Source organism: Telopea speciosissima, chromosome 9 (assembly GCF_018873765.1).
Source record: "Telopea speciosissima isolate NSW1024214 ecotype Mountain lineage chromosome 9, Tspe_v1, whole genome shotgun sequence".
In the NCBI taxonomy this organism is placed as follows: domain Eukaryota; kingdom Viridiplantae; phylum Streptophyta; class Magnoliopsida; order Proteales; family Proteaceae; genus Telopea; species Telopea speciosissima.
In genome coordinates, this window is record NC_057924.1 from 51,809,420 (window position 1) to 51,826,633 (window position 17,214).

At 39.0% G+C, this 17,214-nt stretch overlaps 1 protein-coding gene and 1 long non-coding RNA gene across 2 annotated transcripts in view; both read left to right on the forward strand.

The window, feature by feature from the left end:
* Nucleotides 1–1,075: 1,075 nt before the first annotated feature.
* The window catches only part of LOC122639910 (F-box/kelch-repeat protein At1g57790-like), a 36,034-nt gene continuing 19,895 nt past the window's right edge, over nt 1,076–17,214 (forward strand). Inside the window, exon 1 of the mRNA XM_043832955.1 lies at nt 1,076–1,109. Coding sequence (XP_043688890.1) covers nt 1,096–1,109 — 14 coding nt within the window. The 5' untranslated portion in view covers nt 1,076–1,095. The remainder of the gene's footprint in view (nt 1,110–17,214) is intronic.
* LOC122639911 lies at nt 10,599–11,392 on the forward strand. Its single transcript, XR_006329597.1, has 3 exons — nt 10,599–10,860; nt 10,994–11,114; nt 11,203–11,392. It is a non-coding gene; the product is annotated as an uncharacterized LOC122639911 (long non-coding RNA).

The following is a 17,214-nucleotide window of genomic DNA, read 5'->3' on the forward strand; positions in this document are numbered from 1 at the left end:
GGATATCATACGCCAGAGGGGAGATGGCCAAAGGAGGGGCCATAATAGGAGCTGTTATGTATTGAATGAGTTTCTTGCAATCTGATTCAACAATGAGATACTCAAAGCCTTCCGCAATCGCATAAAGGAAACCAGAATGCATAGCTAGAGCTTCTCTTAAAACCGCCGAAGGGAAAGAAGCCGATTCAGAGGCTGCAAGAAGGGAGTTACCATGGTGATCTCTAATAACGAAGCCCAGCCCTCAACTAGTGCCATCCAAGGGGAGATACACGTCACAATTCAGCTTCACTGTTCCAGTAGGAAGAGCTTGCCATACTCTTAACTCTCTCCGGATGTGGCTTGGAGCAGACAGGTGGCGAATTGTAGTTAGCATTCCAGAACTCAAAGTGGGCTTTCTCCTGGCGCAGAGGTCAATGTATCTTTATTGAGCTTCAAAAGTAGGTTTGTTCTAAATTGGACCCGAAAATGTTAACTAATACGGAGAACAAAAGTGAAACAGAAATCGATCAAAATCATTTAACGATTTGGTTCTGATTTCTACCCAAATTTTGAAGTTGTTTGGTTTGAACTTTGAAGGTATTATTAATTGTATTCGTGAGCACACCTTCTTCTCACAACCCTTTCCTTTTCACTGATCACACCTTTTCTATTACCAACACAAAGGATCACACCTTTTCTACAGATTTTCTCTCTCTTGCCACGGCTGCACAAGAGCCAAGTTCCTACAGATAACCCAAATCCTAACCTCTCCCCATTTCCTGTTTACTTATCTCGCTCTCTCGCTCTCCCTTTTCCTGATCACACCTTCTTCGCCCAACCCCACCCCCTTTCCTGTTTACTTATCACACTTTTTGTACAGATAACCTCTCTCTCTTCCTTTTTCTGATCACACCATTTGTATAGATAACCTCCCTCCCCCTCCCCCCCCCAACCCACCACAAACCCACCCGATTAACACTCCTTCTTCCTAACCCAGAAACGTAAGGATTTCGTAGATCGGCGCCCCAGTTCTTCCATATAAACTACTACACTCTTCTTCCCCGAAAAACATTTTCATCTTCACACGGACTTCACGTACTCTATCAGGTTTTCTTCATGACGGGAAGAAAGTGGGCAAGAGAGTCTTATAAATCGTAAGTTCTTCTATTGGGCTATTCTTTTTGTGACTGCTTGTTGGGTTTTAAATTAGTTCCATTTTTTTGCTACTTTTAACTCAACAAGTTTCAGGTTTTCTGGTAGAAAACGAGTATTTAAATGTCTTAATGGGTTTCTGAAGTTATGTATCATCTTAGAACATTTAGGATTTGGAATACAATCTCATATTTGTATGTCATAATTTAGGTTGTTCCTGTATGTGCTTCATGATATAGAATTTCTAGGTTTTGAAAGGAATTCAAAAGAAAAGCATTTAGGGTTTGGAGAAGAATTTGATTTTGAATCTCGTAGTTTGGGTTTAATTTGTTTTGAATTTGGAGGCCTTGTATTGAGACTGAGGAATCTGTTTTGTGCTAAGTGAAATCAGTCAGTGGGCTTACAATGTATTTTAATTTTAATATATCAATGTCTAATTATAGATCAAAGTATTCAAGGGTTTATAAACAAATTTCAATTGTTTGTTGTCTATGCAATGCTGCATAGGGTTCGAGTGGATGAGCTGCGGCTTTGGTCTGAGCTTCCGATAGAACTACTGGAGATAATTGTATACCATGTCTGCGTCGAAGATAATGTCCGCTTGTCCTGTGTCTGTAAGAATTTCCGTTCACTCCGTGTGATAAACCAATCTCCTTGGCTTTTGTTCTCCCCATGTGGCAGGAAAGGTGACACAATCAAGTTCTTTAAACCTTCACAGGGAAAGTTCTATTTTGATAAAATCCCAGAGGTAAGGAATACATTTATCCAGTGCAGCAAGGATGGTTGGGTGCTATTTTGTGTATTGGGCGCTAGCTTGTTCTTATTCAATCCCTTCACCAAATCAAGAATCAAGCTTCCCGATCAATATTTACCAACATGGTTTTCCAGTCATAAATTTGCTTTATCTTCTGCGCCCACATCCCCTGACTCTATAGTTTTCGCAATTGAAGATGATGTTAGTGGTCAAGGGGTTCGTATTAACATATGTCATCCAGGGGATGCTGATCGAGTGGATGACTTTTAAGTGCCAAACTACCAATGGTGTCTTATTCCGTTGTGGGAATGGTCCAGTTTTCTGTAGTGGGTTATTCTATTGTTTGAGTGAATTATCTAATAATTTGGTAGGGGTATTTGATCCACAGAAACACACTTGGAGTATCCTTCCTGTACCTTCACCTAATCTTCCTCATCTGAGCATTGATCAACGGAGAGCTAAACACTTAGTCGAATTCAAGGGGAAGCTTTTATTGGTGTGTGTATTTTATCCTGATAAGCCTTTTATATTCAAACTGGACTTGACCAAGATGAAATGGGTTGAGATGGACAGCTTGAATGGTTTAACAGTGTTTGTCAGCTCTCTCTCTTCTCTTTCAGCAACTGATGTCCCAAGTATGTCAAGTAACTGTGTCTATTTTTCAAAGCAACATTACCATGGGAAGTCTAGCTACTTATATTCTCTAGATGACTGTAGGTATCATCCTGCTAGACAGTGGCATGAAGCACGGAAAATTCCAAAGGCTATTTGGATTGAACCACCGAAGATGAGTCATATTTTGTTTGAAGAAATCCTCTAAATGTTATGCATGTCTTTGTAAGGGATTTCTGAAACTTCTAGTTCTGTGTATTATTTTCTCATTCTTAAAAAGGAAAAAATTACTGTAAGTTACTTTAGGTGGATTTTGGTTGATACTTGTTTCAGAAATTGAGTATGAGTTGAACACTGCATTTGGTTTAGGTTTTCAAAGTCTAATTATCTATTCTTTAGGTCTAACTATTGTGTGTTAGATAGATTGTAATAAAATGAGAGATTAAAGAAATAATTTGTTATTTTGGGAAAAGTGCTTTAGTCCTACATCGGAAAACTACAAGAGTTATAAATGGTATTTATTATATTACCTTTTTTATCTTTTGAATAAAACTGGAAAAAGGAGATTCTACGGTGTATATGAGAGGACGGCGTAGCCGTCTACACATGCACACGTGCATGCGCACCCGCAGAGTGGGCAATGGGCTGTAGAGGCGTTAGTGGTGTACGCACGCACTTAGCGCGATGCAAACAATCTGATCTGATATGTTGATTTTTTCGATCTGATCTAGTACGTTGATTTTTTGAAATGATTAGATCCATCATATTAGAAGATCCTACGGTCACATTTGATAGGATATGACCATAGTTATCAAGGCGTCGCCATGGCGTCCATGCTCCTTGGTCTCCTTGGGCGCCATGGAGAGTGCCTTGCCGCCATAGCGGTGTTGCTTTGAATTTGGCCCTCTAAAACCCCATGGTCACTTTCCCGCCTTGATAACTATGGATATGACTATTGTGAACAGGTTCATCTCTGGTTTAATCTGGATTGTTAGATCGGATGGCAATCGATCTAATAGATATAGAATGAATAGATATGTTTATTCAGAAGAGGTGCTCCGCTTCTATAAAATAGAAGTCCTGTGTTCAAACGAATTATCTCTCTCTCTTGCAATTCAGTATTTCTAAGTGGAGTTCTGTGTTTTATTTTTTGCTTTGTTGATTCCTGAATGTGAATTTGCCGTGTGGGACAAATATCTCCTTTAAGATAGCGAGATCGCGTTCAAAGCAGTTTGAAGTTTCCTTCTTCAAATAGAGTTTTTTCTTACATTGGGTGTAGCAACCTGTTGGGTGAAATTTAAGGCAGACTAGACTTCGGAGAACATGTGACTTGCAAGCTTCCCGTTTATTCATTCATTTGAAGGACAAGTGAAGAGCATTTGAGTTGTTGGATCCTGTTGAAAAACTTGAAAGCAGAGTTACTTTTAAGCATTATGCAAATACCATATTCTTCTTCCCTATTTTCTTGTCTTGCTGCTTATGAGATTTGAGTGAGAGTCAAATAGGTAAATCCTTCGAAAAAAAAAACTTAAAGAAAAGAAGTGATTGATTATTCCATAGTATAGATTTTTTTTTTTTCAGATTATGTAGTACAAATTCTAAGGGATGTGAGGTGAAACTGTAAATCATCTACTCCAGAACTGTCCTCATGGAGGAAACAAAGATTTGGCGACATAAGTCATAGACTGTTAGGTTGCCATGAGTGTGCTTTATTCATTTTTTTCCTGGGTGGTGGTTGGGTTCAGTAACAGCTGTTCGATGCTGTACCTTCAATCAAACAGTTACAAAATCAAGATGAATTGTAAGGGAACAGGTCAAACTAAAAAAGTTTTTGGACAGCCACAAGAGTTTCAACTCTCAATTCTAGAATGTTTGGAATGTTTGTATGGAGTTTAGAATCATCTCATGTTAGTTGTCATTGTTGGAAACTACACCAGTAGTCGGGCAGTTTGCTTGGCAAACACTCTCAAATGTGTGTGTGCTGACATGGTAGAATGGCTTTGTCAGATTCGACGCAAAATTCAGATATAGTACAAAGTTCATGTGTTGAAGCTCATATCATGAGAGTTGTAACCTTTCGTGTTAGCTTTCCACCAATTCAAGAATTACGTTAATTGGATTTGAGATGATAGAGTTACGATTGTTTCCGTATTGTTGCGTAGTACTGGTTGTAACAAGGCTGCAGCCCAGGCCCCAACCCATGCTACAACAAGCCAGAGTGTAGCAGCCCAAGCCCCACACCGCGAGTCCTGTGCATGCGGGGTGAGCCTGTCCGAGGGCTGATGGGCACTCCTAGGTTGATTTTTGGATATGATGCTTTCATCCTGACTTGAACATCAGAACATGAAAGTTTTAGATCTTTGCAGCATCTTGCAAATGCAATTGGAAGCGAACTATTTGGAGTTGTAGAGAATAATTACCACCAAGACATCATGCAAAGATCAAGCTGTTCAGAACATTGTTTCTACACATACAGTGCCTTTATGGATTTTCTACACGCTGAATTTGTGGGAGCTCAAAACATGATAACGATGACCTGAGTTTATCTTTCCAACCATTTAAGTATTAGATCAATCTAACAACGAAGAGGGCAGGCTTTGGTGCAACAGTAAAGGTGTTCCATTGTGACTTCGAGTACGGAAATAGTCTCTCTGTAAAAGCATGGGAAAGGTTGTTTACATTATGATCCTCCCTAGACCCCACTATGACGGGAGCTTCGTGCACTGAATAAATTCAAGCTCAATTTTGCATTCAATTGAGTAGCATTTCACGTGGAAAAAGAATCGGGTCAATCGGATGTCAAACGAGAGAAATATGATTGTTTGAGTGAGCTGAGTGAACCTTCACCGATTGCAAAGAATGAACATAAACTCTATGCAAAACACATGTTTGCACATATATTGACTTTACCTGCATGTATTATGATCCTCTCTATGAAGCAGGGGTAAGGCTGTATATATTATGATTCTTCCCAAATCCTTCAATGGTTGCAGCTTCATGCACTAGGTATGCTCTTTTTTTTAATTTTCCTGATTCCGTTGTACCTTATAAAATTTTGTAACCTTGAACCTTCAGATTGATGCATTAGGCTTGAGCATTATTAGAACTAGACTGCTTAGCCAAAAAACATACAAGTTTTCCATTGCAGCAATGGATTTAATTATCAGTATTCTTACCGGACACGGTATCAAACTCTGTCGATATCAATCTAGACCGATGGTACAACCAGTAGGGTAGTGACACATGGTTGACATTAGAAAACTATTAAAAATAATAATATATTACTAAAATCGGTATCAGATTGGTATCGTCCTGAGTCAATACCGATACGAATCACCCGATTCAGATGATCCAATACTGATTCCTCAAACCATTATTGCAGCTCTCACCACACTGAAAAGAACAGTCTCCTAATAGCTGCGACAAACAAGGGTATGAGTTTATAAGAACAAGAAAATAAGCAACCAATCCAGCTGCTTAGAATACATAGAGCTGTACCCTTGCAATGGTTACCTAGGTGCTTATTTTGGACATTTGATGACTCAAGTACAGAACCATTTAGAACCAAAGGTTTATAGATTCAAAACCAAAATCGAATTGATTATTTTCGTATTGGGAAAGAGAATGCCAACTGGTCGCGTAGTGCATGCCGCCCATGAGCCCAAACACAAGGGCACATGAAATGACCACCACACCCCTACTTATTTCCATCTTTTCAAGGGGTGTTATGGTCATTATGTGTGCCCTTGTGTCTGGGTGCAAGGGCGGCGTGCGCTGCATGACCGGGTGGCGTTCTTTCTCCCTTTCTTTTTTAACAATATGAAGAGTCAAAACTGCAATAAATAATAATGGTGTTTTCGATTTCGGTTTAACAATTCGGTCAATTCGGTTAGATTTCAGTCAGTAGTTTCAGCTTAAAATTAACATGCTTAAGGGGATTTAATGTGCTAGAAGGTTATAAACATAAATGAAACCTATAAAAATTCGGATAAAACAAATCAATATCTTCAACAATTGCATTAATTTTTTAGTCAATCTTCTAGTTTTGGAACTAGAAATCTCCAAAATTAGTTAAAAAAAGGGGAAAACAACATAGTGCACACTACTCATGCGTCTTGACACAGGGGTGTGTGAAATGACCACCACACTGTTAGAAAAACAATGTTTAGAAATGGGGATTTTGCAGAAGAAAACGAAACAGAAGAGAAGACCAAACACACAAACACACAACACAAGGATTTTATGTGGTTCACCCCCAAGAAGCTAGGCTACATCCACGGCTGGCTATAGAAACTGGTTTTCACTACTTCTCCGAAGAACTATTACAAACCCTCAAATCGCACCTTACCCTCTCAATGAGATAAGAACGCTTTATAAAGAAGCCTTAACCCAGAAAAATATAGAAATACCCCTAGAAGCCCAAAAAACTCATTCGGTCTGGTTCGGACCATAACTGAACATATATCGAAATACATATCGATTCAAAGATCTCGACGAGCTCTATAGATATTAGTGCTTTTGGCGCTGATGTATGCACTTTTAGACCTTTCTGACACGTTTCATAGTCAAAACGATCCTTCGAAGATCCCCACTGCACTTTCTGGATTGAGATCAAGCTTCACCAATAACACACACCCCTCTTGAACCCCGAAAATGACCAGGGGTGCGGTGGTCATTTTGCACACCCCTATGGTAGGACATAGGGGCGGCATGAGCTGCACGACATAGTGGCGTTCTTTCTCCAAAAATAAAACAAGTAAAGATTTGTCTCAACACCATCAATATAGTGTATGATACTATGATTCAGTCAGTTTGCCAATCCCCCCCCCCCTCCTCAAACCCCAATCCAGTCAGTTTGCCAATCCTCCCCCCCCCCCCCCCCTCAAACCCCAATCCATTCCAAACAAGCACACACGATCATAAAACAAAATAGAAGTTTATTAGAACATAAGCTGACCCTAAATGAAATCATAAGCCCCACCCTCCCTGACCTTATTCCCTTGTATGAAATATTTGTATGAAGCTTACATGAATACTGAATTCCAATTACACATTCCAAACAAATACCTTGACGTGCTCTAAAAATTATAAATTGTCACTACTAGATGGGGAAGCAAGATATTGGAAAAGACCAACAAAACAATTTTGGGCAATATTTGTACCAAAATGCTTTGAAAATATAGAAAAAGAATCACATTATCTTAACTTATAAAATTATAAAAATAAGATAACAAAATCCAATACAGTAACTTAAAAGGATAGACGGACATAGAGTTGTATTTCAAATATTTTATTATCATCAGATTGCTACACGAATCAGATAATAATCGTTCGGATAGGTGGATTATTATATTTGTATTCAATTAATTTTGGACGGATTCAGATTTTCCTAAATGGATACGAACGCGGATCAAATACGAATTTTCAAATATCCGTTTACATCTCTATTTTGAAGTGGATTAACACCACATAATTATATTGAATGTTTTTATTTTTTAAGCCACAATCCAAACCTTGATTATTGAGCTTAAAAAATAGATTTGTTCTCTAAGAAAATGTTAACGTAAAGCAGAGAACAAAAGTGAAACATAAAACAATGCAAACCATTTGAGAGAAAGAATGCCGCCCGATCATGCCACATGTCGACCCTATGCCTTGATACAAAGGTGCACGAAATGACACCCCTAATCATTTTCGGGATTTCAGGGGTGTGGTAATCATTTTGCGTGCCTTTGTGTTCAGGGTGCAGAGGTGGCATGTGCTGCGCAACCGGGTGGCGTGCACTGCACGGCCAGGTGGCGTTCTCTTTCTCAAATCACTTAATGAGAATATTAATTGGTTTTAAGTATTTGGATCTGATTACTACCTTTCATACATTGGGAAACCAAACCAGTTTTACTGCTACACTCTTCTTCCCCGAAAATCATTTTCATCTTCACGGACTTCAGTTTCCACTCGCACGCGGCTACCAGATACAACCCAGGTCAGTCACTCTCTCTCTCTTTCTCTCTACCGTCTATCGTGTGTACGTTGAACCTGTATACCTCACAGTCTCTCTCTCTCTCTCTCTGGATTTTTCTATTTTGAAGTCGTAGGAATCAGGGCTTTGTGTTCACTTTTATTGGGTGGTGGAGAAATTTAATCCAATCCCAACCTCACTGTGTTTTCTGAAAGAGATTGATTTTTGAATTGATGGTGAGATACATAAGTTTTCTGATCTAAGTATTTGGAGTTATCTAGTGACCATTGCATTGGCTCCTTGAATACCAATTGCTTGATAAATTGTGAAAGGGACATAATTTTGCTGATATGTCTCTGTGTATTGATGAATAACTCCATTGAAATAAGATCAAGATTTTTCCATCATAATGCTACTGATTTGATTATACAATTGATTAACAATCTTATATTGTCTCAGTTTAATATGCTACTTGTATGCTATGAGTTTCATCTTCTCAATCCCCTCTTTTCTTTCGGGTTTCACACGGGCCATACACATTGAATCGTTTGTGATTTTCTAGTCGCAGCTTGAGACTCATTGAGCATTACTTGTTGGAAAATCAGAATCTTTATTCTTACAATATGTCTCCACATGAGTTTTTTTTTTAGTTTCTGTTTCCATCTTCCCAGTTCTTTGTCAATTGTAGAAGTGTTTTTTTCCCTCCTTGTTTCATAGGCCGAACTATGAGGTAGGTGCAGGGACTCTCATATTTTTATTTGTATTCATGTCTTCTTATTTTATGGTCTTTTTGTGCTTGGGTTATTGTTAGAAGAAAGGTGAGAAAACAATAAACATTTCTTTATCAGTCCCTCACACATTTCTCAGTTATTAATTTATTTTTTTGAAAGAGCATATTCATTGGTTGGACTGTTAAAACATAAAGGTCAAAAGGGAGCGGAGATGAGTTCTTTGGTTTTCCCCTGTTTCAAGTATTCGTTTTTTTGTCCTCCTCGATTATCTTGACCATGCATTCCCTACAAGAAAGGGTTTTTTTTTATTTTTTATCATGATAGGGATATTGGTTTTACTGTTGCTTTGTAAAAAAATCCTCAGACTTTGAATAATTGGGATACACTAAGAACTGATATGTTTTCTTATAAAAGCTTTACCATCCATTTAAATCCTTTTACAATTACTTTAAGCACTCCTTATTGGTCTAGATATAGTTTTTCAACTTCAACAACTTGAATTTTAGCTATGCCTATTCAGAAGTGCCAAAGAGAAATGGAATTAGTAATATCATTTTATACATTCATATGAATTTGTTGATAGTAACTTCCTTATTTTTTAAGCTGTCTGTTTATCTCTCTTAATAAAAATTCTCATTCTATTGGCCGCAATGAGATTAATATAATTTTCCCCCTTTTCATGTCATGGTTTCACTCCCCCCCCCCCCTGTTTTATTAGTTTAACCATAACTAGCTTTTATTTTAGTAACGAGTTCCCTTTTTGTGTTATGATAGAAATGATGTTGTTCTACATTGCAAGTGGCTAAAGCAAGTGAAGTCTCTTGCATTGCTTTTGCAGGTAGTTAAGGTAATATGAAAAACTAATCTAATTTACTAGAGATTGCTAAAAGTTTGCTTCCTGGTCTCCGATGACGATGAGGTGTACTTTTGAGTGCATAGAACTATGATGGAAGCAATATATGATTGGGGCTAACATCATCTCAGGTTTGAAGATCGAAGTCACAAAAGTGCAGTTTCTTGAAAAGTTTTGAGAAACCTTTGAAAGCGAAGGACTGAATTGTACTCAACACAAGCAACTATCCCTAGTAGAAATTTCTGTCAATTTCATCTAGGTGCACTACTAATTTTCATCTTGTTTTAGTCTATTTGCTGATGAAATATTGAAATTGATTAGAATTTAGGTAGATTTGGATATTTTTGCCATGAATTAAGAACTCAAAGTAGGTGATTTGAAGATCATGATTACGAAAAAGAGTGATGCATCGGATGGTTATGACAACCAGCAGGTCGGGTCATGGTATTGATGCATTATGGTAGAAGGTGTGGCTATGATGGATTTTGACAGGAGAAACAGATAGAACAGGAATTTATAATGGGACTTGCAATAAACCCAAAGCCCTGACTTTAATCTCCATCAAACTGTGAGTCCATTATTTTTTTTTGCAGATTGCAGCACAGGTAGTGAACACTGTAAAAAAGAGAGAATGGATAGCGAGGAACCTTTAACGGTCATTTGCACAGTTGTAGCTGTAGATTCCACCAGCTTCTGCTATAGAGTATGCTCTGTCTGTGACAAGACACTCCCCGACAAGGGCCCTTCTCTGTGCCAATTCTGCAATATGAAGGGCTTCAACGCAGGCTCCTCTGATTTCAAACGCCTCTATCGCGTTCTTGTTAAGTATCTCAATTTCTAGAACTTCTTTTGGCCTTTCTGTTCCATTTTTAAATATTAAAATCTAATGAAGAAACCCTCTGTTCTTGTTTCATCAATCGTCGGCAATGAACAACTGGGCACCTATTTAGCAGCTGTCCGTCGCAACGGAGAACAAGGTTTTTGTTGTGATATGCTTTGATAGGGCAGCTCGAGTTTTGTTCGGTTGCTCCGCTGATGAATTCTTCGAGTTCAGAAAGCTAAACCCTCTTTCAGGTTGGTGATGTACTTGTTGGAGCATGGACATAGTGAATATAATATTTTCGATGTATTATCCTAACTGTGGGCTTGTTGATATGTCTAGCTGTGGCAGCAGGCAAGGTACTAGAGGGAGAGATGTTCCAGATGAAACTATCCAAACCAAAGAACGGCAATGCCCAGCATCTCCGAGTTGTATCTGTCTTTCCTCTGCGCTCGGACTTTTCCCCAGCAGTCAATACCTTGAAGAAGCTATATGGTGTTGGTGGGTGTTCCTCCTGAACCTAGTGTCTAGCTTTTAGCGATATCTCTGTAAACCATCTCTTGAAAGTTGGAACCATACTTGTAAGAAAATATTACTTGTGAAGAGATGTCAGCCACCTGACCTCCTAGTTCTGCTAGTTGCCCTTGTGTGTGTGTGTGTGTGTTTTGATAATACAAAGGGGGATCGAGGGGTGGGGATAACTGGATAAGGGGGATACAAAGGGAAGGGGGGAGTAGATGAAGGCAGGGATCTCGAAATGGAGACCTCCTGGAGGGACTGTGCTCAACTGCACCAGTTCCCAACTGGCTGCGCTAGGCAGCCGTCCTCTAATTGCCCTTGTCTTTTGTCCATATCTTCAGCATCTTCAGGACAGCACTGGGCTGACATGTTGGGATCATGTGACCAGCATCACAGACCTGTTACTTGTTGGAAAATTATCTCCTCCAGTTCCCAACACGGCCCAATTCCTCAGTGCCTCTAATAAGGGGGTGGACCCCATTCGGGTAGAGTGCTCAGGCAGGGGGTAGGGTGGTCATTGCAACCCCCTCCCCCCCCCCCCCGTGCCTTTGTTAGAGGCACTGCCACAGTGGGAACTAGGTCGGGCAGGGAACTGATCCGTTAGTTGTTATAACAGTTGTTTCTTAATCAGTGAAGAAAAACAAATAATACAAATAATATAGGGGAAATATCATCCCCCTCCCCTCTAAGTTTCCTTAATATCAACCTAAAACTCAAGTTTTGAAAAATTGATAATGCCTTCCCTTACTTTTTAAAGATTCTATCAACAGTACTCTATAGTCTAAACGTTTGAAAATGCCATTAATTGATGATGTGGGCATGTCCAAGATTTTTAAAAGCCCCAGACTACCCCTTAATGAAATTTCATTCCAATTTTGCCCCATTCAATCCAAAAACCCCTTTTTCGTTTCATCTTCTTATTATTTTTCTTCCTCATTGCCATGCAACATCTTCTTCTTTCCTCTTCTTCATCTCTGCGTTTCTTCCTCTTCTTCTTCTTCCGCCAGCACCACTATAGTAAACAGTACCGCCGTCAATCCTCTTCCACCGCCAGCACCACCATCATAAATAGAATCACCGCCGATCTTCTTTCTACTACTTTTCTTTAATAGTACTTATCATCTACACAGTTGAATGAACTCTCTCCTGTAGGTTTAAAAAAAAGGTTTTGTTTTCGTTTTCATCTTGGCTTCTGACTCTGTTTTCGGGCTAGACTCAAGTCAAAAGGAAGTTCGTCATCGGCCAAAAGCGATGGAAGCTATAAATCAAATGAAAATAACTCAGGGATATAAACTCAGATCTTGCAAAATCAACTCTGAACCTTCTATAAAAACTGAACCAGAAATTCGTTAGAATATGTAACCCATTAACCTTAAAAGCACGATCTGTATTTTAACCCTTAAAGAATCACAATCTTTGATGTAAGAACCAAGCCAGGAATTAATTTTTCCCATTTGTTCTAAGAAACACTCATCGGAAATTGATTTTGATCATCAGATTTGAGGAAAAACTGAACGCATAAATTCTTTAGAACATGTAACCCATTACTCTTAAAAGGTCGATTTGTATTTGAACTCTCCCGATTACTCACTCCTTTAAACTTCAGTTCATGTAAAAAACCCACTTATGCTCAGTAATGGCACCTCATATATTTTTAATGCCCTTTGAATTCCATTGCAGTGCCCGAATTTTCAGTTCTCTCCCCTTCTGTTTCTCTGGATAATCTCTTCTCTTCTCCATTTTTTTTCCCTTCTGCTTCATCTTCGATATGTGATTTCGATTTCATTCCCAGAAGACCAAGTAAAGCGAAGCCTAAGTGACTCCAACTGAAATCTGATCTCCAACCGCCGCCTCTGCCGAGTAATCTTCTATCGTGATCACCGGGTTTGTGCTTGGCGTCGAGAGAGGGAGGAGTGAGAGGGGAGAGAACAGAGAGAAACGGATAACTCAGGTTAGTTTAGGGTTGGGTGGGAAAATTTGGGCATTGAAATTTGTTCCTCCGATTTGAGGTTAGAGATGAGAGTAATATCCTCTTTTCAAATGATGTTTAAGAGAGTTAGTCACTTAGGGTACGGTTGATAGAATGTTTGAAAAATAAGGGAAGACATTATCATTTTTCAAAATTTAGTTTGATATTAAGGAAACTTAGAGGGGAGGGGATGATATTTCCCCAATAATCTATTATGGGTTGCACTAAAAAAATATAATCAATTAACCAACTTCAGTTCGGCACTGCTGCTGCTGCACACAATACAAAGATAAGAGAGAGAGAGAGATGATTACATTGATATTACTATGATTATATTCTATCATTGCAAACAATAATTATGCCATACAAATAATTTTCCATTGGTGCTTGAAACTGTGATACAGTTATGTAGACAGTATTAAACCAAGGATGAACCCCTGCAGCTGAAACAACAAATGATTCCTGAACCAGGTTATGGAATCATATGTTGTTCAGGGCTTAACACATGAAACATGACTCCATGACTATATGCTTTGAATTAAAGTTGGTTCTGTTTAGCTTATGTACCTTGGAAGGGGTTTGACATTTGGTCCACCGAGTTCAATTGATTTTTCAATTTGCTTGATGTTTCCCCTTCTACCAGGAGCATTTTAATAATTTATGAACCACTGTCTTAGTTTTTGTTTTGATAAGATTCCAAAATTATATTGACTAAAGCAAAGAAATGTCTGAAATATACATATGAAACCTGGTACGTCTGGCCTTAATCGCCACATCATTAACAGTTTGGATGAAACTTCTAGCTTGTTTACAAAAACTGAAATTAGGAAAGGAACCCAAAATATTTTAATGTCCCTCAAAACAGTACAAATTTCCCTAGGCCATTGTTTGGTAGGTTGAGTTAACCAATGGATCAAATCAAGACAGTCTGTCCAGATGTTGAGAGGAGCATCTGGCCATGATCCTATTTGTCATAGTCCGAGCAATGGTCATTTTGCTTCTGCCTCTTGTGATGATCGCCCAAAACCAAAATTCGAACAGACACACAAAAATTTATTGTTATGAAAGATAATGGTTGCCCAGCCTGCTTTGCCTGGATTTGCCAAAAAGCTACCATCACAAATAATAGTCAATGAGCCTTGTGATGTAATAGTAAGTAAATCCCTGATGGTAGGAGGAATGGGTTCAAGGGTTGGTTCAGGAATAGCTTCTGGGTGTGACGTATTGGCTAAAAGATGTAATTCCCCAACCCACCTGTTCACATTAAGAATTATTGAGTCAGGGTTTGGTGGCAAATGTGAAACCCACGAATGGGCAGGTCTATTTCCTCAAGTTCCTGTAATAGTTGGGGGCGGAAATGACCACCCTACCTTTCCCCGGACACTCTGCCCCCTCTATTAGAGGAACTTGGGGAAATTGACCTGCGTAAGAAATGGAGCAGATAAAGGTCCCCACCTCATCGTTTGGCCTACGAAATAAGGAGGGAAAAAAATGCTTCTACAATATACATAAGAATTGGGAAGATGGATACAGAAAAAAAAACCCCCTGTGCAGAGACATTGTAAGAATAAAGATTCTGATTACCATTGAACTGGTGGGAATTTAGCGCGTCTCCAGGGAGGCGTGCGCCCAGGGTGGTAAACTGCTGGCAGCGCTCTGTACAACTGCTGGAGCTTATTGTGTGCCGTCTCTGTGTCGAAGATAATGTCCGGTTGTCTTGTGTTTGTAAGAAATTCTTTTCACTCCTGTGGAAAACCAATCTCCCTGGCTTTTGTTCTCCCCATCGATAGTTCACAGCTTAGGTGACATAATCAAGTTCTTTGACCCTCCACAGGGCAAGTACTGATGAAATCCCAGGGCTAAGGAATACATTTATCCAGTGCAGCAAGGATGGATGGGTGCTATTTTGTGTACGACACACTAGCATGTTCCTATTGAATCCCTTCACCAAGTCAAGAATCAAGCTTCCCCATCACTGTTGTATACCATCTTCTTCAGTGAAGAAATTTGCTTTATCTTGTGCACCAACATCCCCTGACTCTGTAGTTTTCGCAATTGGAAATAATGATTTAACTCATGATGAAGATCGCACTCAAGATGTTTGTATTGGTATATGCCATCCAGGGGATGCAGAATGGATGACTTTTATGTACCAAAATACTGATGATGCAAGTAGTTGGGTTCCAAGTAGTTATATCTTATCGCAAGATATGATTTCCATCTCTTCTTCTTTCCTTTCTTCCCCTGTTTTGAGTTGATCTGTTTTCTTTCCTTTCATCCTCTCTTTTGGTTCCAGCATTCCTTTGTTTTTTGGCTTTTGGTCCCTTATTTTCTCCTGATGCCCATTCTCTTGCCAAATGCTCCTCTCTTTTGTTTTTGGTCCCCTATTATGCAAATGCCATATTCTTCATCCCCATCTCCTTGTCTTGCTGCTTATGAGATTTGGTGAGACTCAATACAGGTGGATCGTTCGAAAAAGGAACTGTTAAGGAAAGAAGTGATTGCATTAGATTGTACAGAGTAGGGTTTTTTTTTAAAGATGCATAGTACAAATTCTAAGGGATGTGAGGTGAAACTATAAATCATCTGCACCAGAACTATCCTCATAGAGTAAACTAAAATTCAGCGACATGAGTCATAGGCTGTTAGGTTGCCATGAGTGTGCTTTATTCTCCCTCTCTCTCTGTCTCTCTCTTTTTTTTTGGGGGTGGGGAGGAGAAAGTTCTTTGACCCTTCACAGGAAATGTTCTATTTGGATGAAATTCCAAATAGAATGGATGGGTGCTGTTTTCTAACCTGGCTAGGGCATTTCCTATTTAATCCCTTCACCAAGTCAATAATCGATCTTCCCTATTGCTGTCATCTTCCATGTTCTTCTGTGAAAGTTGCTTTATCTAGTGAACCCACATCCCCGAACTCTGTATTTTATGCAATTACAACCATTGGAGGGTTTGGCTGTCAAGTTTAACCTAATCTTCCTCATCTGAGCTTTTTATCGGTGGAGAGCTAAACACATGGTTGAATTCAGTGGGGAGCTTTGAATTTACTGTAAGTTGCTTCAGTGGATTTTGGTTGATGCTTGTATCATAAATTGAGAATGAGTCCATCACTTGGTTTTGCTTTTTAAAGTCTAATTTTCTATTCTTTAGATCTAATAACTAATTTTCTACCATCAAAACCCATTATGTACAGGTATCTTCGAAACACCCCCCCCCTCCCTCTCAAAAAAACACAAATTTGAAGATTCATGACATATCAGTCAATTTTGAACTGTTATTCTGATCCATGTACAAGTCAAGCTAAACCAAAAATTGTCATTTAAGTAGTACATTTCAAGGACAACATGTCCACAAATTTTAGGCACTAACAAAAGCTGTCACATTGCAGATGAGCCAATAGTGCTGGAATGGCTCCCAGAATTGCTTATCCTAAGCCATTACTTTCATCATAGATCGAGCAGTACAACCTTTACCTCATTTACACACTACATGCCTGAGATTAAAGAAACAAAAACATTTTCCCTCTTGGCCAACCTGAATTCCCTTTTCATAAGATAAAAGAAAATAGATTTATTGCAAGCACCATTTAGAATTGTTCAAGTGGGTGGCAAAAATACTTAAGATTAGATATTGATTACTGCTTCTCAGTGTGTATACATATTAGTGTACTGAATAGTGAGAGCATTATTGATCAGAAGACAAAAGAATTCCCCTTCTATAAGCTCTATCACTGTTTATAGTTGCTATAAACATTGTCCCCAACCAAGAGTATCTCATTGTTGCTCCTCTGCCTCAGAAAGTAACCATGCAAGATATTTAGTCACCTGGTTCAAAACAGAACCCATTTGCCTAGATAGGGTTACCCTC